General features: G+C 56.7%; 3 protein-coding genes across 3 annotated transcripts; 1 reads left to right on the top strand and 2 right to left on the bottom strand.

Annotated features, from left to right (window-relative positions):
* Positions 1 to 9432: 9432 nt before the first annotated feature.
* On the bottom strand, positions 9433 to 10760 carry BJ171DRAFT_100614 (uncharacterized protein). The gene has a single exon (XM_053105388.1). It carries the CDS (start codon positions 10588 to 10590, stop codon positions 9604 to 9606), a length of 987 nt encoding a protein of 328 aa, XP_052966826.1. The 5' UTR covers positions 10591 to 10760; the 3' UTR covers positions 9433 to 9603.
* BJ171DRAFT_599145 (male sterility protein-domain-containing protein) lies at positions 10556 to 15643 on the top strand. Its single transcript, XM_053114903.1, has 11 exons — positions 10556 to 11391; positions 11532 to 11591; positions 11696 to 11868; positions 12057 to 12069; positions 12155 to 12233; positions 12305 to 12454; positions 12534 to 12710; positions 12780 to 13111; positions 13251 to 14593; positions 14751 to 14943; positions 15088 to 15643. Exons 1-11 carry the CDS (start codon positions 10895 to 10897, stop codon positions 15434 to 15436), a joined length of 3366 nt encoding a protein of 1121 aa, XP_052966825.1. The 5' UTR covers positions 10556 to 10894; the 3' UTR covers positions 15437 to 15643.
* Positions 15644 to 18024: 2381 nt separating this feature from the next.
* BJ171DRAFT_599143 (uncharacterized protein) lies at positions 18025 to 26005 on the bottom strand. Its single transcript, XM_053114902.1, has 17 exons — positions 25501 to 26005; positions 24079 to 25254; positions 23709 to 23901; positions 23531 to 23611; positions 23297 to 23372; positions 22578 to 23115; positions 21752 to 22486; positions 21217 to 21580; positions 20951 to 21074; positions 20674 to 20811; positions 20423 to 20585; positions 20038 to 20229; positions 19617 to 19919; positions 19117 to 19445; positions 18785 to 19024; positions 18645 to 18680; positions 18025 to 18488 (listed from the first exon to the last, which is right to left on the bottom strand). Exons 1-17 carry the CDS (start codon positions 25865 to 25867, stop codon positions 18444 to 18446), a joined length of 5100 nt encoding a protein of 1699 aa, XP_052966824.1. The 5' UTR covers positions 25868 to 26005; the 3' UTR covers positions 18025 to 18443.
* Between the last annotated feature and the right edge of the window lie 1282 nt (positions 26006 to 27287).

Raw genomic sequence — 27287 nt, 5'->3', positions numbered from 1 at the left:
GCTGAAGGAGAACCTCGAGAAGGCCAAGGCGGACTACAAGCGCTTTGCGGATGCCCACAAGTCCGACGCTCCCAAGTTCGCTCCTGGCGATCAAGTCTGGGTCCTAACACGCAACATCAAGACCACCCGTCCAAGCAAGAAGTTGGACTACCAGCGCATCGGACCCTACAAGATCGTCGAAGCCATCGGTTCCCTCGCCTTCCGCCTCGACCTTCCCAAGGATCTCAAGATCCATCCGGTGTTCCATGTCTCCCTCCTTGAGCCCCACAAGTCGAACACCCTCCCCGGCCGCATCCAAGACCCTCCTCCGCCAGTCCGCGTCGACGACCACTTGGAGTATGAAGTCCAGGAGATCCTCGACTCCAAGCTGGTCCGCGGTAAGTTGAGCTATTTCGTTGATTGGAAGGGCTACTCGACTGATCATCGCAGCTGGGAGCCCGCCAACTACGTTAACGCTCCCGACAAGATAGCCGACTTCCACCGCCGGTACCCCGACAAGCCTGGACTTATTGTTCGCAGGAGTGGCCGTAGTTTGGGGAGGGGATGATGTGATGATCATGCACGTTGGGAACACGTGTGGACTGCTGCGCGTGATGCACCGTGAGTCATGTTTGTTTGTCTTGGCGTGTATTCCCTGATTGGCTGGCGCCGATGACTCTTACTTCGCCTCCGACTGCGCTGTGCTTCGCCCCTCTCTCTAGCAGCTCCGCCTCCCTCGCACCCCCATCTCGTCCCTCGTTTGTCGCTCCACCCCTCTCGCCCACTTTCGCCCTTCGGTTTCCCTCTTGGCTATAAAGCCCCTCCTTTCTTGCACCCATTTTGTATCTGCAGTTCGAACAACACTTGTTGTTATCTGATAAGTCGTAATATAGCTTATCGTTGTTCGCCAAGCACCTGGTCGTCCAGTGTCGTTGCTTGTCGTGGTCCTCACATTGTATTTGAGTGGGACGCCTCGAGAGTCAACAGGGGTGCCAGACTCGGCATACACCTTCGTCGTGAGCACGGACCTTATCGACACCGTAGGATACGTCTCCGGCGAAGGAGGACGGATATCCATTTGGGCAGCGAAAATGTCGAGCTTGTCTTCCCGTGCAAGACGGAGAAGACTCGCCGCATTAACGAGCTCAATGTCGGGTGAAGATAAAGCCGTTGGCTCTTCAGAAAGCGAAGCAGAGTCAAGGCGGGAAGAAAGGGAAGGCGAAGTGCCAAAGGAGGGAACCGGTGTAAGGGAAGGACCGGAGGGAGGAGGAGTCAAAGGCGAAGTGCCCGAAGGGGGAGGCGAGGAGCCGGAAGCGGACGGAGTGTCCAAGGAAGAAGCAGAGACATCCGCGAGGATGTGTCCATCAGCAAGGCAAGAGGGATCGGAGAATGAAAGGGAGAGGGACTTCCAATTAACAACTGGATTATGCAAGCGCATCCAGGGAAGACCAAGAGTGATGGGAGTGGTGGAGAGTCGAGTCACAAGAAAAGAAATCGACTCGGTGTGGGAACCAATGGTCAGAGTCAAAGGCGCGGTTTGGAAACGAATGAAACCGGCCGAAGAACCATCAGCAAGGGAAACGGAGTAAGGAGTAGAAAGAGGGATAAGAGAGAGTTTATGGAGATCGGCAAAGGCAGGATCAATGAGGGCAAGAGCGGAACATCCATCATCAATAAAAACAGAAAGGGAGATGGAGACCGGGCCAGAAAGACTCATGACGATAAGAGTGGCCGGAAGAAGAAGCTTATCGTCCGATAGTGACGAGTCAGAGGGGGAAGATGTTCGTATCGCCGAACAGACCACCTCGCTTACTTGCGAGGTGCTGCTCGGCTGTGAGCATTTCCCGAGTTCCGTTTGACCAGAACCGGGCACTGCTGAACATCGCGACTGCCGGGACAAGACTTTTCCCCGCAGTACAAGCAGAGACCCTGCTCACGACGTCGCTTTTTCTCGACGTCGGAGAGCTTAGCAGGGCGGACCGAGACAGAGTCAAGGTCCATGGGAGTGGGTGCAGAAGAGGAGGAAGAAGAAACATGCGCGGGAGAATGGTGGTGATGGGGAGCAGAGCGAGAAGAAGGAGGAGGAGGTTGGGAACGGGAGGAGACCTTGAGACGATGGAGGGCATCGTCGTACTCGACCGCTGCCTTGATCAACTCGGGCAAGGAAGCGGGAGCGGGGCGGAGACCGATGAGGTGGAACTTGACCTCAGACTTCAAACCCTCCTTGAAGAAGTGCATCTTGGTGGGTTCGTCAGTCTGGACGCGGGCGGCGAGCTGGACGAAGCGGGTGGCGAAGGCTTGGCAGGACTTGAGCTGGACCAAGCGTTTGAGGTCGTTCAAGGCCTTATCTTGCGAGGAGGCCGTGTCCTCACCGAAGGTCGACTTGAGGGCAACTTCAAAATCCGCGAAGGAAGCCGGGAAGCGGTTGGCCATATAAAAGGCGGCCTCGTACCATTTGAAAGCTTCGCCGCGGAGGAAGGAGGTGGCATAAAGGACCTTCTGGCGCTCGGGCGCAAAGAAGGCAGGATCGGCGAGGAAGACGAGGTGGCACTGGGCGAGGAAGGCCGTCGTCTCGTCGCGGGAACCTAGGAACTCCTTGGGCTTGTTCACCTGGTAGACCTGGCGGGGAGCGGCGGCGGGAGCTTGCAGATCTTGGATCTGACGATGGAGAGCAGCGTTCTGGGTCATGAGGGCGTTCATACGCTCCTCCATGCGCGCCAGGTACGCATTGAGATCTGCCGGGGGTGCAGCAGGCTCAGCCATCGGATCGACGAGGGAAAGAGAGGCGAAAGAAGAAGAAAGGCCGGGAAGCCAAGAGGGAGCGTTCAAAATGATGTTAGAGTCCAAAGGGGACTCAACGGCAAAAGAAGAAGTGAGCTCGAAGTGAGCTCAGGGAAAGCAAGGGTAGAGTCCGAAGTGGACTCGGAGAGGGAGCGAGGGAAGCAAAGATCCGTTCAAGATAAGACTTGTCTCGAAATGAGACGTGAGGAACACTCAGAGAATAAAGTAGAAGGCACTTTATTTAGTCCTATTTTGAACGCTAAGGTTCGACTACACATCGCGGGGGTCAGGCTATTTATAGACAAGTCCGGACTTGGCAGCGAAGGGCGGCCAAGGGAGGGAAAAGTGGGCGATCGAGCAGGGCGAAGGGGGCGATGCACGAACGAGGGCCGAGAAGGACCACCGAGACAGGCAGAGAACCAAAGCGAGAGAGGCGCAAGCAAAAGCGAAGCACCTGGCAGGAGAAACGTGCAAAGGCGAAGCAATGTGACTCAACGTCCAAGAAGCGGATTGGTCAAGTATAAGGTTGGGGCAAATGCATGCGAGATGAACAAGAGATCGGGGCGGTCAGGCAGGTCATGAGTCACCGGTGGGGGGACACATGACCGGCAGCCGAATTGCAACCAATCGCAGCAAGGCGCGTGCACAAACAAACCGGCGCGTGCGAAGAAGACAAAGGAAGCGGAGCAGCGCGGGAAAACGGAAGTGCGGAAGGAGCGGAAAAGACAGGCAAAAGGCGGAAAATCGGAGGGGAACTGCAAGGCTACACACAAACAAACAGAAAGGCAAAAGAATAGCCAAGTGTGCAGTCAAAGTGGAGAACAAGCAGGAGCTATCCCTAACACAAGCTCTGCTTAAAGGACCAGGCGTACCGTTGGTACCGCCGCCAAGGGTTCGACGAGCAGAGCGAAGGTGTGTTTGACGACTTCAAGGACCGCCTCCGTCGCCGCTTCGGCAGCCCCAATGCTGAACTCATTGCCCGTGACAAGCTATACTCTCTCGTGCAGCGTGGTTCTGTGACCCGCTACATCGAGGAGTTTGAAGACCTCTCCTCCCAGATTGAGGAGCTGGGCTCTGCTGATGCGATGTACCTCTTCCAGAAGGGCCTCAAGCCCAAGATCAGAGAGTACATCGCCAGCAACCCTGATGCCCGCAAGTCCCTGGACGTGATGATGGACGTTGCCGAGAACCTCGACAACGTCCAGTACCATGGCCGCCAGTTCTACCCGCAGCTGGCAGGCGGCCATCGGTCTCATCACGTCCCAGCCCGTCCGCCTCGCCCGGCCCCGCCCGCAAGACCCATGCCTGAGCCCATGGACGTTGACGTCAACGCCATGGAGGCTCGTGGCCCTCCCCGCTCCCGGTTCCAGCAAGCTGCCACTGTCTCCCCCAAGGACAGACAGAAGCAGGAGGACCTCCGCCATGGTTCCTGCTTCTTCTGTCACCGACCGGGACACCAGGCCAAGGAGTGCCCCATGAAGTCGGGAAACGGCCGACCCTACTAGGTGGCTCTGGAGCCCTAGTAGGAGACCAACGCCGTGGATTGCTCAATGCAGTCCACGCGTCTCCAGAGGAAGTTCACCTCGCCCCCTCCCCCGAAGGAGAAACAAACCAAGTGTTGTGCGTCGTGCGAGAGGTGCATGGTGGCGCAAGCCGCCTGCCTCTCCACGAACGTGAAGAGAAAACCAAAATTGAAAACCAAAACAAAAAAGAAAATCAAGAACCCTTGAGGGACAGGACCGCCTGTGCCCTCACCCCTGTCAAGTCGTGTGTGTCGGATGCTTCCGACATGTGTCCGCAAGCCGTGGACGTCGTGTGCAATGGCGTGCTGACGCCGCAGGCCCCCGCAATGGCCGAACCCTATCCAAAATGTCCGAGTGGCCGTGATGAAGCCAACCAAGACCAAGTGTCGCCCGTTCCCCCAAGTCAAGTCATGGTGCAGGAGGCTGTGCAGGAGGACCATGAAGAGTCCCTGCTGTACCTCCCTGCCACCGTCCAAGGTCACACCGTCCGAATGATGGTGGACTCTGGAGCAAGCTGCAACTTTGTCAGCAGACGCTTGCTCCAGGAGCTCAACATACATGCAACCAAGAAGAAGTCGCCGATGAGTGTGGCGCTTGCAGACGATCGTGTGCAGCAGTGCACACACCAAGTGGTCCTGCGAGTGGCCCTCCATCCCAAGTACCATCCTGTCCTGTTGTTCCAAGTGATCGACACCAAGTTCGATGCCATCCTCGGCATGAGCTGGCTTGCTCGTGCCGAGCCGACTCCAGTCGTCGACTGGAAAGGCCGCACTGTCCGTGTTGGCCCTGACATTGTCCTGCAGGGCATGGCCTCACCCAACATGCCACCTCTCCTCTCAGCCATGCAATTCAAGAGGCTGATCAAGAAGGACACGTCGTTCCTCTGTGTCGTGCGTGAGGTCGACGACACCGACCAAGCCGGTCCCGGTCCCCCGCCTGTGGTGACCAAGCTGCTCGACGAGTACAAGGACGTATTCCCCGACCAGTTGCCACAATGCCTGCCACCCCAACGCACCGTCGATCATCGCATCGACATCGAACCAGGCTCGTCGCCTCCGTCAAGACCGACGTACCAACTGTCGCTGACGGAGATGGACGAACTCAAGCGCCAGTTGGATGACCTCCTCGCCCATGGGTTCATCCGCCCGAGCCAGTCACCGTATGGTGCACCAGTGCTCTTTGTCAAGAAGAAAGAAGGTGATCTCAGGATGTGCGTCGACTATCGCGCACTAAACAAACAGACCATCAAGAACACCTACCCGTTGCCCAGGATCGACGAGTTGATGGATCGTCTGAGTGGAGCAAAGGTCTTTAGCAAGATAGACCTCCGCTCAGGCTACCATCAGATCCGCATCCACGAGGATGATGTCCACAAGACCGCCTTCAGGACTCGCTACGGACTGTACGAGTTCCTAGTGCTGCCGTTCGGATTGACGAACGCACCTGCCACGTTCATGCAGCTGATGAACGATGTGTTCCGCCAAGAGCTCGACAACTCTGTCATCGTGTACCTGGATGATATCCTTGTGTACAGCAAGGATGAAGCGACCCATGAAGGTCATGTCGCCCGCGTGCTGGCCAAGCTACGCGAGCACAAGTTGTATGCCAAACTGTCCAAGTGTGAGTTCTTCAAGAATCAAGTCCCGTTCCTGGGACACGTTGTCTCAGGAAGAGGAATCGAAGTCGACCCCGCCAAGGTCAAGTCTGTGGTCGAGTGGCCGCCGCTCGCATGCGTCTCTGACGTGCAGTCGTTTCTCGGTCTCGTCAACTACTACCGCCGATTCATCCCCGATCTGGCGCGCACTGCCGGTCCACTCACAGACCTACTCCGCAAAGAGTGCCCCTTCGTGTGGGACCACCCACAACGCCAAGCGTTCGAGACCCTCAAGCACGCCTTGACGAACGCTCCTGTCCTCGCTGTGTTCGACCCGAACACGGATGTCTCCGTGCACACCGACGCCTCCGACTTTGCGGTGGGAGCTGTTTTGATGCAGGAGGGAAGGCCCGTTGCCTTCGAGTCGCGCAAACTGTCCCAACACGAGATCAACTATCCCGTGCACGAGAAGGAGCAGCTTGCGATCATCTACGCGCTGCAGAAGTTCCGAGTGTACCTCCACGGTACCGCCAAGCCCTTCAAGATTGTGACGGACCACCAGTCACTGCGTTACCTCGACACCAAGAAGAACCTGAGCCGACGCCAAGCGCGATGGATGGAGTTCCTCGCCGAGTACAACTACGAGGTTGTATACCAGAAAGGCAAACTCAATGTGGTGCCTGACGCACTGTCCCGACGCCCCGACTACCAATTGGCGTCACTGTACGAGTCGACTGTCAGTGTCGACAACACGATGCTGGATGTTGTCCGAGACAACATCGCCAACGACAAACAGTTCGGAGAACTGTTCCGAAAGGTGTCTAAGCTCCCCAAGGACGACGAATCATCCGAGTACACAGTGCGTGATGGCCTGCTCCTCCTGAAGAAGGACAGCCGTGTCTGTGTGCCGGACATTCCGTCGTTGAAGACCAAGTTGCTCCAAGAGGTCCACGACTCGCCCCTCGCTGGACACTTTGGAGTCGAGAAGACATACGACCGACTGGCCAAAGTCGCATACTGGCCTGGAATGAAGCGCACCGTCGAGAAGTACATCGAGTCCTGCCATACCTGCAAGATGGTCAAGTCACGCACGACCCGAGAGCAAGGATTGCTGCAACCCCTGCCTGTTCCCGACCGCCCCTGGACCAGCATGTCCATGGATCTCATCACGCATCTACCGACGACCAAGTTGGACCACGATGCAATCGCTGTCTTTGTCGACAGGTTCAGCAAGATGGCACACTTTGTGCCGTGCCAGACGACATGCTCCGCGCCTGACCTTGCACTGCTGTTCTTCAAGCATGTGTTCAAGCACCACGGCCTCCCAAAGTCCATCGTCAGTGATCGAGACCCCCGATTCACCTCCTTGTTTTGGACAAGTCTGTTCGACCATCTCGGCACCAAGCTGAACATGTCAACCTCGCACCACCAACAAACGGATGGACAGTCCGAGCGGACGATCCGCACCCTCGAGCAATACCTGAGGACATACGCCTCGACCAGCCAAGACGACTGGGACATACAGCTGAGTCATGCAGAGTTTGCATACAACACCGCCAAGTCGAGCACAACTGGCTTGAGCCCCTTTGAGGCGCTCTACGGATTCCAGCCTGATGTTCCCACCTCCTTGACACTGACCGAGTCCACGGCTGGATTGCCTCCCAAACCAAGTGCCTTTGTCAAAGATCATCAAGTCCGACACAAGATGATCGCCGACGCGCTCACGGATGCGCAACAAGTGATGGCGAAGTACTACGACCGCCGACACCAGGATGTCTCCTTTGAAGTTGGAGACCTTGTCTACCTGGACGCCGACAACATCAAGGTCCCCGAAGCCCAGTCAAAGAAGTTGTTGCCCAAGTACCGAGGACCGTTCAAGATAGCGGCCCGACCCAGTCCCCTCAACTACCTGTTGGACTTGCCACCTGGAAGCAAGCTCCATCCTGTCTTCCATGTGTCCAAGCTGCGTCGCCACACGACCCGCAGTCCAGCACAGTTCCCCGACGCCGACGAAGGTGTCCCGGACGACGCACCACTGGAAGACGACCTCGGACAATACTATACTCAAGAATATGAAGTCGAAAGGATCGTGAGGCACAAGAAAGTGGCTGATGGGTCACTTCGGTTTTATGTCAAGTGGGTTGGTTACCCACACTCGGGCAACACATGGCAAACACTGGAGGACTTGTCCCATGCACCCGAGGAGCTGAGTAAATACGGTAAACACCTCGAGGAGCCCCAAATAAAGAGCACACGCAGGGCTCCTCGCAGGAAGCCTTCTTAAGTGTGGGAGTGTAGGAGATGGTATCTCCGACGCTGTGCTGCGCGTACTGCGCGTACTGCGCGGCGCAGTGGGTCGTGACCTGTGCTGCGCTTTGCGTTTTCACGCACCGCAGGCAGGCCACCGCAGGGTATACCTGCGGGTTGCCCCCGTTCCCCCCGTTTGTCTGGAGTTCGGTTTTATCGTGAATAAACGTAAGTGCTCCCCGAGCTCACCCGTCCGCTAGAGTAGCCTAGCACCGCCCTGTTCTGCCCCGTCCTGTCTTGTCTTGTACCCCCTCCCTCCCCGTCTTGCCCCAACGTCCCAGTAGTGGACGTTACATAAAGAGCACACGCAGGGCTCCTCGCAGGAAGCCTTCTTAAGTGTGGGAGTGTAGGAGATGGTATCTCCGACGCTGTGCTGCGCGTACTGCGCGTACTGCGCGGCGCAGTGGGTCGTGACCTGTGCTGCGCTTTGCGTTTTCACGCACCGCAGGCAGGCCACCGCAGGGTATACCTGCGGGTTGCCCCCGTTCCCCCCGTTTGTCTGGAGTTCGGTTTTATCGTGAATAAACGTAAGTGCTTCCCCGAGCTCACCCGTCCGCTAGAGTAGCCTAGCACCGCCCTGTTCTGCCCTGTCCTGTCTTGTCTTGTACCCCCTCCCTCCCCGTCTTGCCCCAACGTCCCAGTAGTGGACGTTACACAGGCAGAGAACCAAAGCGAGAGAGGCGCAAGCAAAAGCGAAGCACCTGGCAGGAGAAACGTGCAAAGGCGAAGCAATGTGACTCAACGTCCAAGAAGCGGATTGGTCAAGTATAAGGTTGGGGCAAATGCATGCGAGATGAACAAGAGATCGGGGCGGTCAGGCAGGTCATGAGTCACCGGTGGGGGGACACATGACCGGCAGCCGAATTGCAACCAATCGCAGCAAGGCGCGTGCACAAACAAACCGGCGCGTGCGAAGAAGACAAAGGAAGCGGAGCAGCGCGGGAAAACGGAAGTGCGGAAGGAGCGGAAAAGACAGGCAAAAGGCGGAAAATTGGAGGGGAACTGCAAAGCTACACACAAACAAGCAAAGCGCAAAGGAACAGCCAAGTGTGCAGTCAAAGTGGAGAACAAGCAGGAGCTATCCCTAACAGAAACCGGGCCAGGGAGACGAATAGAAACATAGTCTCTGGCCTCGAAACCATAGAGGTTCCCACGCCCTCCCAAGGACGAAGTACTGACCCGATCCCAGAGTCCGACGATGACTTGGGACTAGGTCAGACCCCAGGATACGAGATAAATCCCGAGTACCCCTCCCACAGACAAACTCACACTCCCTTGAGGGCAAGTCAAGACCCAACACCGCACAGCAAACCCTGGAGTGGGTTCGAGTTGATACTAGAGGGAGACTTGGATAAACCAACCCCCGACATCCCTGAGAGGGACCTGGAAACGTGCGACTCCCTGTGGGAGTTACTAGAATTAGTGTTCACCCGCATGGCTCGCCGTGTGGGCTGGAGAGTCGGCGAAGGCCGCAACAGGGGTGTATGAGCGAGCTTGGTCACCCACTGCCGGGTATCCTGCGATACTGATGGCATGTTGAATATTCCTGAATATACAACTATCAAAACAAAAAAAAAAAAAGCATCGACCGTGTAGGTCTGGACGATCTTCTCGACGAGGGTCTGAGGATGGGCGGCGCCATATCGCTGGGAGGTCGAGAAGCGTGCGAGACGCAGGCTGCGGGGATGCGGCTGGCGACGGGCGAGCACTGTTTGGATCTGGACAGAGACGAGCGACATTGTTCTTGCGGCGGGGACGGGAATGCTGGACCAGCAGGCAAAGAGCAGGACGGGCGGAGGAAGAGGGATCGCGGCAGACGATCTGGCGGAGACAAACGAGATGAGATAGCGATACGATGCGCAGCACCAGCCAAATCGGAAACATCAGCCGACCGGCCTTGGCCGGGTCTGCATGTCGTGGTTGTGCGGTCGGCAGGGGCAGCAGCCAAGTGGAACTCTGCAGATCAGCTGGACGACGGCAAAGGGCCTGTGAGCTGGGTTGGAACAGATGGTGCGGGACTCGATGTGGATTCTCGCTGGATGGAGACCAGACCTGGCGACTCGAGTGCGATGTATGGGCACTCGAGTATCTCGACAGAGAGAGCGAGGTGCCAGGGACCCTGGGGTTTTGATGGCCAGTGTCTGGCCGTGAAGACGAACGCACAATTGAACAGGAGCCGGGCATCGGAAGCAGTAATCCAGCCACTGGTTCGGGAGCGCCGAGGCACTCAGCATCCGCATCAACAATCGTCAACAGCGGAGCCAGATGGACTGGCAAGGCTGGAGACCGATCAGGGCTTGACCAGCAGAACGAGGCCAGAGCACGAGGAGGTGGTCGACTTGTGGGATGGCGTGCATATCTGCAGCCAGACACAAACAAAGATATAAGAGTGTCGAACTTGCACATGTGTTCCCACTGAGTGAGCTGATCGCTGAACGAACAGTGGATTTGCAAGCAGCTTGCTGGGCGAGGCAACAGCACAGCATCGAGGGCAGCCGAGAGGAAGCAAGGGCACCCATTCAATGCAATATGGCAAGCAGCCAGGCCAAAGGCGCTTTCCCCTGGCTGCCCAGACGGACAAAAGGCACTCCCTCACCCTTTCCCCTCGTCGTCGTTGTCTCGTTTTGCCCTTTCGGCTCCCTCCTCGCTCTCCTGCCCCCATCTGGCTTTGGCATCAACACCTTCGTCGCCCTCACCCCGCCTCTCCGCCATGCTCAGGGCCATCTCCTGTTGTTTTGGAGGGTCTTCAGACCCGGTCGACGGCCGAGATGTCTCCCAGCAGACCCCTATCTACCTCTACCAGCAGACCCACCCACCAGCAGCCCAACAGAGCCAGCCTCCTGTCTCCGAGCAGACCCAGGATGTCGTCGCCCAATCTGCTGACACTCAAACCCAAACCCAGACCCCTGTTTCCCAGCAGCCAACTTTCCCTCCTCCGCCCGATCCGTTTGGTCCCTGGTTCCATCCCGTCGAGTGTCTCATCAACGGCGCCCGCGACGAACCTGATACTCTCCTGATCAACACTTACGAGAACGGTGCCTCGGAGCGCTTCAGCTATCTCCGTGTGTGGAAGCAAGCCTACTCCATCGCCCAGGCTCTCAAGGCTCTCCCTGGCTGGAACGATGACGGCCACGAGGCCATCGGCACCTTCTGTGAGGCCGAATCCAGCTGGGCGATTGGCTCGCTCGCTGTGTGGATGCTTGGCAAGTGAGTATCTCTGGTCTGTTGCAGCGATGTGATGTTGGGATGTGGAGCTATGAACATCGATTCAAGCAAGGGACATGTTCAACCCTTGTTCCGCGCCATGTCAAGGGTCGAGTCTCACCTGCCCTTTGAACTCCATCCAGGAAAACACTCAACCTTGCCCTCAACCTGCCACCTGCAGCCCGCGGGGCCCTGTGCGAGAGGTTTGTGCTGGTTGCTATCGTTAGGATGAGCAGGCTGGTCCGGGGGGTTGAATCGAGCCAGCTATGTCCGATCCCGATCTGGCACTCACATCACCAACCGACAGACATGCAATCAAGTACATCCTCCACCACTACACCAAGCCCGGCCGCACCGAAGGCGTGACTCTGATCGATGCTGCCACCTTCCCGGTGTTGGACAACATTCCATCCCCGTCTCTCGATGTCTGTGAGCCGCTTGATGAGTTTGTTGCCTATTTGGGAACCTCTGGAACAACTGGTATGTGAGTGGAGTATGAGAGTGCCTGGGATTGCTGACAAAGTAAGCCCCAGCCACAAAGGTCGAGCATGGGCAGTCGAGCGCGGGATGGTGGCTGCGATAGTTACGGTAGATAGCGAATTACCTGTTAGAAATGTGTTTGACCTGTGCCTCAATCCTCGATGCTGCTCCCTGATCAACCAAAACAGGCATTCCGAAGACGTAGGTGGCCTCGCCTTGATATCATTTCACTATGCACAGTATCAGCCCAATACTAACCCTGATGGCATGTCCATGATGAACAAAGATTTGTTTATTCTCATAAGAGCACGATAGTGGCCCGAGCACTCATCGGAATTCTATACTGTAGTAGTGCAATCTGTCAGGTATGGTTGATATATGACGTCGATCGGGATGAACGAAGGATGGCCGATCGCTTAACAGTATATTTTGCCAGTCGCCATCGTTTTCAGCCACTCTTGGAAGTTTTTTGTGTATTATGAATCTCAAGGGATCCGTTTGGTTTCCCGAGCCCACACCCAACACTGTCGACAAAGTCAAGAGTATTATCAAAATGCTCGACGATGGTGTCTGGAACCTGTATATGGTAGGGAATATGCATTGATGACAAACCGCCCTTCATCCCAGTGCTGATGGATTATTCCTCTTTGATACACTCTTCCCAGACGCCCTCATTCATGAAGATGATCATCAGCGTGGCTCGAACTCAGAACCCGAAAGTCAAGTGGAATGAGATGAGAAAAATCGTTATGGGCTCCGAGCTTGTTCCTGCAAACGTTGTCAAAATGGCCAGAGACGTTTGTCCAAAGGCCGATATTCAGATTATATATGGAGCAAGTGAGGTAGGATTAACATAAACATCTTGTCAGCTAGTCACCCTGGATTGTCATTGACCACGGCTTTACCGACAGTTGGGAACGATTGGTGCTGTCTCGGTGTTCTTCTTGCCAGCCAGTAACGGACTCGTTCCAGACAAAGTGGTTTACAAACTTGCGAAGCCCGGTGTGCGCTGTATCCTCTTTGACGAAGAGGGGAATATCGTCGACCAGAAGGTCTCGAAGAGCGGCGTGCTTGGCTTTGCCGTCGACAAGGATCATCTTGCAAAGCACCACCCGAGCTTTGCCAACATCGATCCGAACAACAAGCTTGCTACATTTGGCTTCCTCGAGGATGGCTCGCCCCGTGTCTGCACCATGGACTGGGTCGAGATGGTTGACGAGAAGCAGTTCACTGTGGTTGGAAGGTGAGGTCGACGGCCGGGCGTTGCATCTCTCGTTGATGGCGACTGCACATCTGACATCCTGGGGACACATCCAACTCCTGCATCCCGAGTACTCACGTCATCCATTCCCTCACTCCCTCGCTCCACACCATCACTCCAGATTCGACCAGAAGATCAAGGTCAACGGCGTCTATGTCGACCTCAACGCCCTCGAGGAGCTGGTTTACAAGCACATGCCTGATACCATCAAAGACTGCACCTTTGTCCAAACCTCCGAGAAGGAGATCGTGATGCTCTACGTCGTTCGAAAGGGATCGGGCTTCAAAGTAACCCCCAGCGAGATGATCCGCCGCACCGAGGAGCTATTTACCCTCGAGAACGTCGCCAAGTTCCCGATCCACAACGTCTTCGAACTTTACCAGTTCCCCTTCAATGACTCGGGCAAGCGCGACCTCAAGAAGCTCAGGCGTTTCGCCGAGCATGCCAAGTACTTTGGCGAGTCGGTTATCTATCCAACCCTTGACATCGTCAACACTCCCCTGTCCCGCACTGCCGCCAAGATCTCCACACTTGGCAGCCAGATCATCGACAACCCCGCCCTCGACGGCCGCAACTACTACATCGGCGGTGTCGGCTTTGACTCGCTGAGTGTCGGCCGTCTGGCTCTCGCCATCAAGGACGAGCTGGATGTTGAGATCTCACCGATGATCTTGCTGTCGAACGGAATGACGCCGCTCGATGTCGCCCAGTTGGTCGTCGACATCCTCGACGACAAACCGATGATTCCCCCGACCGTCCATCTGGCTGCCGAGGCCGCCAAGCTCGACGATGCGAGTGTGACGACCGAGGGTCTTCCTCCGTTTGTCTATCCCAAGGACCCTCGCGGCATCGTCCTGACCGGTGCCACTGGCTTCCTTGGTGCCTTCCTGGTCTTTGAGCTGGCCCACAAGTTCCCTCGGGCCAAGATCTACTGCCTGGTCCGAGCCAAGGACGATCAGGAGGCTGTCGAGCGCATCATCAGCACGGCTCAGAAGTTGGTCCTCGATCCGGACCAGAGAGCCTTTCTTGAGCACAGCCTCAAGTCTCGACTCGTTGGACTGTGCGGCAACCTGTCGCAGGACAAGTGGGGACTCTCGGACGAGCGATGGAAGGAGATCAGCGAGGAGACCGACATGATTGTCCACAACGGCGCCGAGGTCCACTGGCTGTTTGACTATGACAGACTCAAGGGACCCAATGTCCTCGGCACGGCGACGGCCCTGAGACTGGCCACAACCCACCACCTGAAGCCGCTGCACTACATCTCGACCATCGGCACGATCCCGATGGCCAAGAAGGCAGACAAGCCGCTCGAGGAGAAGATCTACTCGGCCTGGAACATCTCTGGCGGGTATGGCCAGACCAAGTGGGTCTCTGAGCAGCTGATCAACAAGGCACGATCGAGGGGAGTGCCGGTGACGATCATCCGCCCGGCCGTCATTGCCGGCGACAGCCAGTACGGAGGTGAGTCGAATGTGGTGTGGTGTGGTGGAGATGTGATGTGGTGGAGATGTCTCATTCATTCCCACGGACTGGCCATGAATCGATGGTCTCGATTGTCAAGTGGCACTCATCCACCAACTGACACCAACTGACACCTTCACACCCTCCATTGCTCCAGTGTCCAACTCTGATGACTACATCTGGCGATATGTCAAGGGATGCATCCAACTTGGTGTTGCTCCGTCGTATGCCACTCCCGTCACCCTGACCATGGATCCCGTCGACCATGTCGCCAAGGTGGTTGCCGAGATTGCCGGCTCGGAGGAGTCCCTGTCTAAGTTTGTGTTCCACATCAGCGACTCGGAGCACAGGTGAGGAGTGTGTGATGTGGTGTGAAGTGCGATGTGGTGTGGTGTGGATGGTGTATTCTGACTCTGATTACTCACTCACTCACTCACTCACTCACTCACTCACTCACTCACTCACTCACTCACTCACTCACTCACTCACCGCAGTGTCCTCTCCGAGACCAAGCTGTTCGAGATCGTCAACTCCTTTGGCTGGCCCGTCCTCTTTGAAACTCGTGAAAAGTTCAAGTACATTCTTTCCACCAACCCCTTGTTTGACCAAAATGCCCTGTCCCCGCTCATGCACATGATGATGGACATGTCCTTCAAGCTCGACAACGCCAACACCCGCTCGATCTACCCAACACCCTGTCCCTCGACTGTACTGATCGCCAAGAAGTGTCTCAGCTACTTGAACCACGCCCACTTCCTTCCCAACCCCATCCAGCCGTCGAGCGAGCTGAAGGACGACGAGTATCCCGAAGTCAGCATCTTCACCCGCACCGGCCGCAACTGATCAGCGGACGGTGATTCAGCAATAGATTGATCAGGTCGTTTCTTTCCTCTTCCTTTCTGCTTGAGTCTCTTCTTTCATTTTCTTTCTTTTCATCTATAAACGGCGGATCACTCGATTGATCCGCTCCCTTCGCTTCCATGATGTTGGTCTTTGGTCAAGTCCTGTCTAAGTCTTGTGATGTGAACACGATTGATATGGTGAGACTGACCGTGACAGGACAGCGAACTTCCCGGACCGCACTGGTATTGCCTTCTGCAGCCCATTGTGGTCATATCGACGATGGGACTCGATCCTCGGATGATGGTTGTCGCATCTGTGGTTCGGGCACACCTATCCATTCCAGTGACTGTCATCTTCCCAGACGATTTGGAAAGTGATCGCCACAGGTCGTCACGGACGGCGCACAGACACGAGTGAGTGAACGATCAGGAGAGAAGCAAGGACACAATGCAGGCCGAGAGGGAGAGCGACAGAGATGAGTGGGAGTGCCCGTTCTCATGTCTCTCCTGTTGCTTGATCAAGGATTGATTCCTTTGTCGTCCATTGGCAGCCAGGGTATCCATCATCTGGCGACAGGATCCCAATCCACGGGTGCTGTTCGGTGAACATCATCTCGCACTTCGGGGGCGAGAACTGGTATCGGTTCTCGATGCTGCGGGCCTCGCAGATGTCGAGGAGGCGCTGGGTCTGGTTGGGGCGGCAGATGAGCACCCCATCGTCGGCAAACCACAGCGAGTTGACCTGGACGGGTCGTCCTCGGGTGGTGGTTAGGGTCGTTCCACCGTCTGCCCGGAGTTTCCCAGGGAGGTCGTCGATGAACACGCTGAACATGAGTGGGATCTGCACCGATCCTTGGATCAGTCCCTTCTGCAGCCAGACCGGATTGGACCGACGACTCTTGCTGACGACTTGAATCTTCACATCGTCGAACATGGCCTTCAAGAGCCTGAGGGTGACCGTGCACGGGGTGCGCTCTTCAATCTTGTCCCAGAACTTCTCCCTCCAGACAGTGTCGTAGGCGCCTTGATGTCGAGGGGATGAGTGTAACCGAGGGGTCAAGAATGGACAAAGATTGGATCGCCTATAGTGAGGTGCGTCTGGCCTTGGACGACGAGAATGGAGAATCTGATTCCATGTTCAATATCTGTGGCAGTGTATGTGGCAGTACTTATACAACAGCGAGTCCAGCCAGCAAACCATCGGATCGAGCCAGGTTTGTGTGTGTGTGTTCGATGGCCAGTGTTTGGTTTGCTTCGACACAAATTCCCTCACTGTCTCCTGTCCAGCTCCGTCACCACTTGTCTCCATCCAGTCTCCGTCAACATGGCCAGCATGAACGAGCCTGCTTCAACTACAGCATCTGCCACCCACCAAACCCAAGCTGTGGCCAGATCGACCTCGTCAATGCCCAATATCAACCAGCTCTCACTCGAACACAACCCAGACATCTTCACCATCATCTGCTGCAACGACAGCTTCCAACTTGCCCTCGATCACAACACCATCAAGACCCTCCTTCGAGTGTGCAAGCGAGCCCGTCCTCTCCTGAGCTCCAAGCTGCCTCGATTCAACACCTGGTGCCAGAAGGAAGAGCTGTGCAATCCAGATGGGTCCCTTTGGTTCGGGCTTGCGCCCTGCGACAAGATTGCCCTATCGCCGCACTGCGCGAATCCAAGCTCAGCCGACCGATCCTGGCTCGTCGCTCAGGCGGACCAAGGAAACACCTATGCTTCATACTTCCTCTCAAGGATCCTCCAAGTCGATCTCGACCAAGGAGGAATGAAATGGTACGAGCAGCGAGCCATTCGTCAGCGAATCTTCCGCCATCTGGAAACATCGGCCAACACAAACCACGCAATGGCTCAGTTCCACCTGGCCTAGTGTTATCTCAACAAAATTGGAATCGATCATGACCACACCACGGCCTTCGAGCTGTACCATGAGCTTACAGAGCTTGAACTCCCTCAGGCACAAGCGGCTCTCTGATGCTGCTATGAGAATGGCGAAGGTGTCGAACAAGATTATTACACAGCCATCGAGTGGTACTCAAAGGCTGCCGACCAGGGCAACGAAGGTGGTCGACTCCATATCGTGTTTCTCCGTGGCTGGCTCTCGTTCATCGTCCATGGTGTCGAATAGAGCGATGTCGATGGTTCCACCGCTGGCAGGAAGTCAGCACCCAATCCGACGATCCAGTCATCAAGCCCATCGCCACCCACATGGTTGGCTGGATGCACTACCTTGGCCGCGGCACTGTCCAGGACATGCAGAAAGGTGTCAAGATCATTCGCGATAATCGATCAAATGCATTCCCGCTTGGGGAAGCCGAGTGTCTGGCATCCTCCCACTGGGCTGCCACATCACACTCGCTTGTCGCCCGCAAGTTCTTCCAGTTGTGCCAGCTGGGATCGGACCGTGACTGGTTGTGCGAGCATCTCATCGCTGTGTGTGTGTACTTTGGATTTGGAACTACCGTGGACCGTACGATGGCAGCGGCCATCTTCGAGCAGCTCGCCAACGAAGGCCACAGTGACAGTCAGTTTTGGATCGGAGTGTGCTACTTGAGTGGCTTTGGAGTATCAGAGGAATGCGAGAAGGCATTCGAGTGGTTCAGCAAGTCGGCCGACCTAGGCAACTTATATGGGCAGTGGATGGTTGGTTGGTGTTCAGGCTAGCATGGATACGGAACCACTGAGGACCACACCAAGGCAGTGGAGTGGCATCGCAAATCTGCCGAGCAGGGCAATCGGATCGGACAATGGTGGCTCAGCTTCTGTTACCACGGTGGCAGTGGTGTCCCCGAGGACCATCAACGCCGCCATCTTCTGGTACCGCAAGTCCGCCAACCAGGGTCACGTAGGTTCCATCCGTCTCCTCAAGAATCTCGGCAACTGATCACAGCAATGCTGTCTCGAAACACTCGCTGATCTTGACTGATCGAGAGAAACATCGAATGACTCCGTGAAGCAACAATGGCATATGCAACTTTCGTCCGTCGATTCCAGCTTCACAATAGTAGATTGTGGAAGGACTCAGCACCATCCAGATCCTCCTTGACCACATTTTACCAGAGAATGCAAGCAACGAGCTATCATTCCACTGCTATATTCAAGATTTAGCGAGTAGCCCGGGCTGTAAGCCAAGAGCCATTGTGAGAGAAACATGCAAATGGGCTGTGCCCTCGTTGCTTGGGATGGTCAACACCCACCTTCGCAAAATAGCCAACAAATGACCGAACGAGGGGCTAAAAATGTTTGAAGAGATTGTAAAATGAAGAAGTGAGATAGATAGACGAATGCAATCATGAATGTGGATGCGAAATATGGTGGAAAATGCAAGATTGGATACAATGGGAACTTTGGGCTGATCGTTATCGGAGATGATCATAATGATGGTGGTGATAATTGTGATAATGAGGATTGTGATGATAATGATGATAATGATGATAATGATGATAATGATGATAATGATGATAATGAGGATTGTGATGATAATGATGATAATGATGGTGTGTGTGACGACCAAGGAGTATCTTGATAACGGAGAGTTGGCACAACAGAGCACTACACGCGATGGGTGTCTATAAATCTTTCACGGGAGGGGGTGAACGATTGGAATAGTGTAGATAATGGTGTGGCCAAAGCCTTCTAGCATAGGAGACGGCGGTCGGTGTGGCGGACCGGCAGGCCTTCCCAGGTGGTCTTGTCGGGGAGACTCTCGCCCTTGACCACGAGCGAGAGCGGGTTGACGTCGACTTCGTTGCCGATGGCCACGTCGTAGAGCACGATCGTGCGGGTGCGGATGTTGCAGTTCTTGCCGATCTCGATCGGGCCGAGCTTCATCACGCGGTCCTCGAACAGATGTGTCTGGAAGACTGCATAGGAGCCGACGGTGCAGTTGTCGCCAATCGTCAGCAGGTCGTGCTCGGTCAAGTCAACGGTGGCCCAGAAGACATTCTTGCCGACCCGGGCGCCGAGCATGCGGAAGACGATCGACATGAAGGGTGTGCCTGCGTGATGGAACCGAGTATATCACCAACAGGTCAGCAAATGAAACAGGCCGACATTGACATCCATGCAGTTCAAGCCACCAAGATGCGCCATGGCCACCGCATCGCCCGCCTGCCTCTGAACCCCGCCTGCACATCAAGCATGCAAGTCGTGCGGTCTGCTGCACTCACCTATGAGTGCCCCGAGGAAGGGCGCAACATTCTGCTCCTGCATGCCCGTGAGGAACTCGGTGCGGCGGACAAAGGTCGAGTACATGGGCTGCTCCGTCTTCTTGTAGCGGCCAATCAAGATCCACTTGAGCACGATCAGCAGCAAGAGCTCAAAGACACCGAGCAAGCAGACGAGGGCAGGGAACAAAACCATCTTCTGGACATGGTCCAGGTAGTTGTCAAGGAAACCTTGCGCAAAGTACTCAAGCTGGAAGAGAACAAAGGCGGCCGAGATCGCAGAGGGAACGAGGATACGGAAGGCCTCTGCAGGATACGTGGAGGATCCAGTCAGCAAGCAGTAACTCTCACTGCCTCGAGTACGTTCTCCACCGAGACCGACACACACTCATCATCATCATACAGCACTGAGACTGTCACTCACCCCAGATGTAGCGATGCAGTCTCATCGCAAATGAGGGTTGGTAGGTCGACGAATCGCCAAAGCGGTCGTTGCCGTCCTTGTTGCGGAAGGGGATGCGGACAGCCTCGTTGCCCAGCCAGGTCTCGCCTTGATTGATGCAGTATCCGCCAGCCTCAGGGTTACGAGGGCATCTCGGCGGCAGGGAGGCGACGCCTGGAGCCACGGATCAATGCAGGTGGGGTTATGTCAGTCACGGAGCTGCACCGTACGAGAGCGACGAGCCACGAGGAAGGCTTCGAGGCAGGACTGGAGGATACGCAGCCATACGACGCAGTATCATGTCGTTTGCCTCGAAAGCGAGCAGGAGTGTGCAGCATGCGTCTGTCCATTCTTTCCACAAACATACCCAGAAGCGAGTCGCTGGCAATGTGTGTGTATGCGGGAGCAACAGCCGCATTGCCAACGAAGCTCTTGTCGCCAATGTGCACGGGTCCGGTGCTGTACCAGCCGTTCGAGACGTAGGGCGGAGCAATCACGGCGGCATCGGCAATGAAGGATCCTTGTCCGGTCTACAATCATCAGAGCGCACAGTGAGTGTCCTGAGCATGGCCAAACAGGCTCGGAGTGGCAGAAGATTGCATGTCAAGGACAACGTACCGTCAGCAGCTCGCCAGGGAACGGGCTGAAGAATGCCACTTCGGAAAACTTGCCCAAGCGGCAGCCCATCATGCGGAGCCAGGGAACCACATATTGGGTGTTGAAGACGGTCTTGAAGGAGGTCAGCATATCATGGTACTACGTTTGAAGAAAGTGGCCATCGACAAGAGGAATGTGAGCAAATCGCATCGCATCGCATCGCATCGCAGACAAGACACTGGACACAGCAAGCCTTCTGATGCAGTCCGAATCCTCGACGGCGATGCAAGCTACTCACAAAGGCATCAAAGAGATAGTATTTGATGTAGGTGAACGACACCACCGGGATACGCTCGGCCTTGACCTTTCCGAGGAGGATCCACTTGAGAACGATGGCCAGGAAGAGCGAGAACAGAATGTTGCTGGAAGTCCAGAGGAAACAGAGTCAGCGACAATGTCGGTGATGGAAACGCATGCTTGAATGTACGTGGCATGCTGGGCCAGCCGCTGGTTCACACCAGCTGCAGACCAAAGTAGAAACCTGCATCGCCGTTGTCGACTTACACCAGAGCCGCAGCAGGGGCAAAGGCCCAGATCAGGTTCTTGGTTCCAAACACCGAGCTGGCGTACAGGTACAGAGTAAAGCCGGGGTAGAAGGTGAGGCCCTTGAAAACCTGGGCCATAAACCACGCGAGGATCATCAAGATCGAGTAGGTGAAGACATAGATGAAGTTGCCGTCGGAGAGCGAGCGGGCTTTGGCGGAGGGCTGCTTCTTGCCGCGGTCGCGGCCGGGGCAGCCGCCCCAGTAGTGGTTGGCCTCGAGAACGTCATTGCACGACAGGAGCGACGAATCCATGAGCTCGGAGCCGTCGTTCATGATTCCGCCGGCCTCGACAACGGAGCTGGCTCCGACGACACAGTTTTCGCCTGAGACGGGAGAGCAGTGATGTCAGTGTGATAGTTTGGGTCGTATGCGGGGATGACTCCAACACAGACTCATTGGCAGACCACTTTCATCGCCCAGGCCGAGTGCGGCTGAAAGATCCAACAACGGCAAGAACAACCACACTACTGACAACCTCCATCAGCGACACTCACCAATCTTGATTTTCTTAAAGTGCACGTATCCGTTGGCAAACTCGTAAGCGATGATCGTGGCATTGTTGCCGATGGTGGATCCGTGGCCAATCTCGATCAGATCAAATCCATCAACGCTAATGCTGAAGATGTTGCAGTCACGGCCAATCTTGCATCCCAGCAGACGAAGGATGAACGGGAGCAGGAACGAGCCTTGAAGATCCGTCAGACCAAGGCTACCAGAAAGTGTCTTGACGATCCACCATCGGAGATAGAAGAAGGAGTATACGGGGACGGAACGCTCGCGCATCTGGCCGAGGAGGAGCCATTTGAGGACAACCACAAACATGATCGCAAAGATGCGACCCACCGAGGTGACGAGGAGGAAGAGAATGGCTGTGATCAGCACATAGTGCCAAGTCCAGAGCTCCATAGTAGTTTGGAAGTTGTAGAGATAGAACATGCCCAGGTAGAGAGGAAGGCCACCGAAGAAGGTCGAGAGATACAAGAACGACGCTTGAATCAGGCCGCAGAATGCCTTGGCCGGAAGCGAAGGGCGGTGGACCTTGGCGGTGCGCTTGATGCTGCTGAAGCGCCTGCTCTTGCGCTCCTCGGTGCGGTTCTCGGCCTGGGCGGGGGCGGCCAGAGTGGCGAGTTGGGCGATGGTGGGGTTCTCGTAGAGGTCGCGGACGCTGAGTCCGGCCAGTCGAGGATGCTTGCGCAGGGCACCGATGGTCTTGGCCGCAAGGAACGAGTCTGGGGAGTAGAACGAGATCCATGATTAGACTCTGCTCGTCGCTCATACATGATTGCAAGGCGGTCACAGCGAGCCGAGTGGGGCACTTACGTCCGCCAAGGTCGTGGAAAAAGTTGTCGGTCTTGGCGATACGATCGCTGCCCAGCAGGTCCTTCCAGACGGCAGTGATGACATCCTCCATCGAGCCATTCATGGGCTCTGGGCCATCGACTGACTTTTTGGGGCGAGGCTTCTCGGAGCCAGAAGCGGCGGTCGGGCTGGAGCCAGAGCCAGAGCCAGAGCCAGAGCCAGAGCCAGCGCCAGAGCCGGAACCAATGCCTCTATCGGTGCTCACGGGAGCAATGATGGGAGGCAGCTTCTTGCGGTCAATCTTGCCGCTGGTCAGGCGCGGCACGTCCTCTGGGAGCATGCGCTGGAAGACCGAGGGGATCATGTACGGCGGCAGAGTGGCACGGAGCTTCTCGCGGATCTTGCGGTCGTCGATCTCGTGGCACCAGGTCTCGAGCACCAGATAGGCAACGAGGGTCTGCTCGGTGCTGCCGGTGTCTGGGTTCGGGGCGGTCCAGACGTGAGCGATGGCGCTCTGGATTCCGTCACAATCCGAGAGATTGGACTCGATCTCACCGAGCTGGGGGGAGCGAGGGGAGAGAAACCCCAGAGTGGGTCAGTAAGATGAAATCGCAGAGTGCGGTGCCGTGATGCAAAGTTGATGGATCGACATGCCAACCGCGGCATGGGCATGGCTCGATCATCGACGATCATCGACGAGCAGTGCGGGCAGGATGGACAGGACAGCGTGCGATGCTCACCTCGACGCGGAAGCCGCGGATCTTGACCTGGCAGTCGATGCGGCCAAAGTACTCGATGTTGCCCTCGGGAGTGTATCTGTGGACCAGAGCACACATCATGGCATGTCGATGAGACACGGAGCTCATAGCGATGTGTCGGTCATGGCCAAGGCGTACCACCCTCGACAGGGCCAAGTGGGACAGGCACATTTGCTGGAGCAATGATGGTGCACACGATCGAGACCGACAGCATACCTGACGAGATCGCTGGTCTTGTACATGCGTCCGCTGGGATCGAAGGGGTTGTGGATGAACTTTTCGGCAGTGAGGTCGTCTCTGTATGGGGAGAGAATGCAGCGTCAGCGCCACGGAAGCAGCAGCGAGCCGAGGGGCAGAATCGAGAGCAGTTCGTGGGGCGAGTAGTCGGACGCACCTGTTGATGTAGCCCTCGGCGACACTCTTGCCTCCGATGACGAGCTCGCCCATGGCGCCGATGGGAACCAGGCGGTTCTTGGAGTCGACGACGTACGACGTGTAGTTGATGAAGGGCCGGCCGATGGTCATCTTCTCAACAGGCTCGGAGATGTCGAGGTAGGTGGAGCTGCAGGTGGTCTCGGTGGGGCCGTCTGGGGCAGCGCAAGTGGGATAAGTGTGGTGAGTGTGTGATGAGTGTGTGATGAGTGTGTGATGAGTATGTGATGAATGTGTGGAAGATCGAGCATCGTCTGTCTCACCGGGACTCTGGTTGCCCCCAGGTTCACCGCACCATTCCACACACCACTCCACACAACAACAGCACTTACAGGTGTTGAAGATCTTGCGGCCCCTCATTCGGTAGCGCTGCACAATATTTTCTTGGGCAGCCTCGCCGCCCAGCACAATCATCTTGACCGAGGGCATCTCGCCGACGAGGATGCCGAGTTGGCTCGGGACGCAGCAGAACACGGTGACGCTGTACTTTTGGATGTGCTTGGGCAGATCGGGGCCGGCGTAGATCATGTCCTTGGTCGGGATGACCAGCGAGGCGCCTGTCGAGTACGCCATCCAGATCTCCTCGATCGAAAAGTCAAAGCTGTGGGAAAAGTTCTGGAAGACACGATCGCCGGGCGACAGCTGGAAGAGATCGCGCTCGACCACCACCAGGTTGGCGATGGCGCCCTGGCTGATGAGCACGCCCTTGGGCTTGCCCGTCGTTCCACTGGTGTAGATGATGTAGGCACCATCGGAGGGCTTGCGGTCGACAGGGAGGTCGTCGATGGTGATGGAGATGCTCTGTGAGCCAGAGGAGATGAAGAGATCGCGGGCGGCAGAGTACAGAACCGGCACGGTCAGGAGGATGGTGCTGCCGGAGACGCCGAGCTTGTCGAGTTCGGCCGAGACCTTGTCGCAGAGGGCGTCGTCGACGATGACAGAGACCTTGGAGGCCGAGTCCATGATGATGTAGGCGGCACGCTCGGGCGGGGTCTTTTCGTTGTCGATGGGGACATAGGCAGCGCCGGCGAGGATCACACCGAGCATGATGGCAAAGCCCTCGATGGACTTTGGGAACATCAGGGCGACGCGGTCGTTGGCCTGAACGCCGCACTTTTCGATGAGATGCTGGGCGATCAGCTTGGACAGATGGAAGAGTTTCTCGTAGGTGATGGACTTTGTCTCGTGGATCAGGGCCAGCATGCGCGGGTGCTTCTGGACGGTGCGGACAAAGATGTTGGCCAGGTACTGGTCGCTCTTGCGAGGCGGCTGAGGAGAGAGGTTGTTGGCGTTGCTGAGAACGAGCAGACGCTGGTAGTCCTCGGGGCAGATGACGTTGAAGCTGTCGAGGGGCATCTTGCGGAAGTTGGGGTGCTGTGCCAGCGACTCGAGGAAGGCCGTGACGGAGCCCTCGATGTTGACCAGCGCCATCTCGGCGGGGGAGAGGCCGGCAAAGCCAGCCATTTGACAGTCGAGACCAATCATCTCCTCGACAAAGTCGGAGGAACCTGGAAGGAACAGAGGATGATAGTGCAGCCGGTCAGTCGATGAAGGAGATGCAGATTCGACATGAGGCGACAGACAAGGGCGACGAGTGCGTCAGGAATGCATTTGTGGCGTTGTACAGCCCGGAGGATGTGTGGGACGGATAGTCGTGGTAGGCGGTGGTAACGGGGGGCAAGCAGTGGCGTGGGATTGATGGTAGATAGTGGGAAGGCACCAGCGACAAGCCTGTTATAAATACGGCCACATACCTGATCCAAAGTCTCCAGAGGAGAAGGTGAGCGACACAAACCTGGACTGGAAGTCGCCGGTCTCGGACCAGGCGACGGTGATCTTGCAGCTTTCATTCTCGTCCAAGGGATGGCTGGTGAACAGGACGCCGAGAATCATGCGGTGGATATGACTGAAGGACTGAGTGACATTGACGGTGCACTTGGAGCCAACGGGCGCGCTCGCGAGGCGGCTGTCGATTCTGAAGTGCAGGTCGTAGTTCTCGATGGAGTCGGAGTACCGGGCCAGGACGGCGACAAAGCCGACGGTGATGAAGGCGGCATAGTCGTGGCGCTTGAGGTCCTCGGTGACGGCCGAGACGGCCTCGAGGGTCTTTTTTGAGAGCATTCTCTCTAGTGAGGGAAGGGTGGAGCAAGGGTCGACGGGGACAGAGCCGTGGGAACGTCGATGGGGGTGTAAAGAAGCGAGGGGATGCCGGAAGCCAGAGCGTGGACGGGAAAATGGCAATGCTGCTGGAGACTGGCAGCTTCGGCGAGGGACGGGATGACATGGTGGTCTTCGGGGAGGAACCGATTTATAGCTCGAGGAGGAGGCCGTTGGTGGGCAGGAGCGAGGGTGGTGGACGTCGGAGCGGCGGGACAACCGGGAGAGCGTCGACACGGACGGAACGAACAGCGGAGTGTGCCCATGGCACAGCAGCGCCCGCACCGCACAGCAGATCACAGCAGATCACAGCAGTGCACAGCATATCACAGCAGTGCACAGCAGATCACAGCGGGATGGCCATGATGGTGGCACAAACCACTGTCAGCGCGGCGGCCGTTGCAGCTGTCAATGTATTTCCCTTTGTGCCGTGCGGTTGTGGAATGATCCGACCACGGCCGCTGCCGCTCGAGATCGGACCCCGGGCCGCCAGCCGCGGGCGCTGGCCGGGGGCTCTTGGCCTGGGCAGGCATCGGGCTTGCGGCTCGGGGTGACGGAGCATTGCTGGCCAACCAGCGAGGCCAACCAGCGGGTTTGCCAGCGCGGCCAGTCGGACCAGCGTCGCCAGCGGCCGGCATGGGACAGACACCGTCTGCGGTCGCCTTCGTTTCCATTCCAATGGTGCATTCCTCTGCGCTCGTCTGAGCGGCACGGCAAGCTGTCCGTTTGCGCCGCGCGATCGTGCCCAGGGCACCCGGAAGAGCACGCACGCAGGAGGACCAAGCACGCAAGGGACAGCATTGGGGATGTCCCAGCACTCCCAGCTGACCAACCAGTCAGTGGGTCGGAGCAAGGCAAGAGACAAGATGTGCGCTGCGGTGGTATCGGAGACGGGGGATCCGAGCAGCGAGAGCTGTGAGGGCTGAATAAGAGGCATTTAGTCGCTACGGAATAACGATAACATAACTTATAACTGCCGTGGCATCGCTTCATTAAAGAAGCCTGACAGTCGTATTGGAGTCGATTTGGCGGTATTATCCAAGCGGCAGCGGCATCAGCGGCGGCATCAACGGCGGCATCAACGGCGGAGATATGGAGCGGCGGTTTCGGAGGTGTCTTGCGAACCGCCTCTTGGGCGGCAGATTCGGGCTGAGGTCGTGGATAAGCTTACTCTCTTCCGCGGCAACAACGCACACCAGAACTGGGCTGTCTCCGCACCCTTGGCTTTTTCCTCTGCTCTTCCCTCCGTCCAGCGCCGCCCGCTCAGCAACGGCGGCGATTATCGCCAGACAAGGGCCCAGCTTGGATCCTGCCATCGCAGCTCGATGCTCCGGCACGCCGCTCGGCCTGTCCGCTGCTCAGTGCTGGTTGTCCGCCGCAACGC

Source organism: Polychytrium aggregatum, assembly GCF_025602895.1.
Source record: "Polychytrium aggregatum strain JEL109 chromosome Unknown BJ171scaffold_18, whole genome shotgun sequence".
NCBI classification, from domain to species: Eukaryota; Fungi; Chytridiomycota; class Chytridiomycetes; order Polychytriales; genus Polychytrium; species Polychytrium aggregatum.
Note: the sequence above shows the minus strand (reverse complement) of the source record. Positions and strands in the feature narration are given on the sequence as shown.

Excerpts from the sequence above, each read along its gene's own strand:
- BJ171DRAFT_599145 (XM_053114903.1), top strand. The coding sequence starts at position 10,895 with ATGCTCAGGGCCATCTCCTGTTGTTTTGGAGGGTCTTCAGACCCGGTC. Across the intron at positions 12,455-12,533 it reads GTGTCTGGAACCTGTATATG|ACGCCCTCATTCATGAAGAT; the intron begins GTAGGGAATATG and ends CACTCTTCCCAG. Across the intron at positions 14,594-14,750 it reads CGGCGACAGCCAGTACGGAG|TGTCCAACTCTGATGACTAC; the intron begins GTGAGTCGAATG and ends CCATTGCTCCAG.
- BJ171DRAFT_599143 (XM_053114902.1), bottom strand. The coding sequence starts at position 25,867 with ATGCTCTCAAAAAAGACCCTCGAGGCCGTCTCGGCCGTCACCGAGGAC. Across the intron at positions 21,075-21,216 it reads GCCCCTGCTGCGGCTCTGGT|CAACATTCTGTTCTCGCTCT; the intron begins GTAAGTCGACAA and ends CTGGACTTCCAG. Across the intron at positions 18,489-18,644 it reads TTGTTGGCTATTTTGCGAAG|GAGGATCTGGATGGTGCTGA; the intron begins GTGGGTGTTGAC and ends AATGTGGTCAAG.
- BJ171DRAFT_100614 (XM_053105388.1), bottom strand. The coding sequence starts at position 10,590 with ATGTGCAAGTTCGACACTCTTATATCTTTGTTTGTGTCTGGCTGCAGA.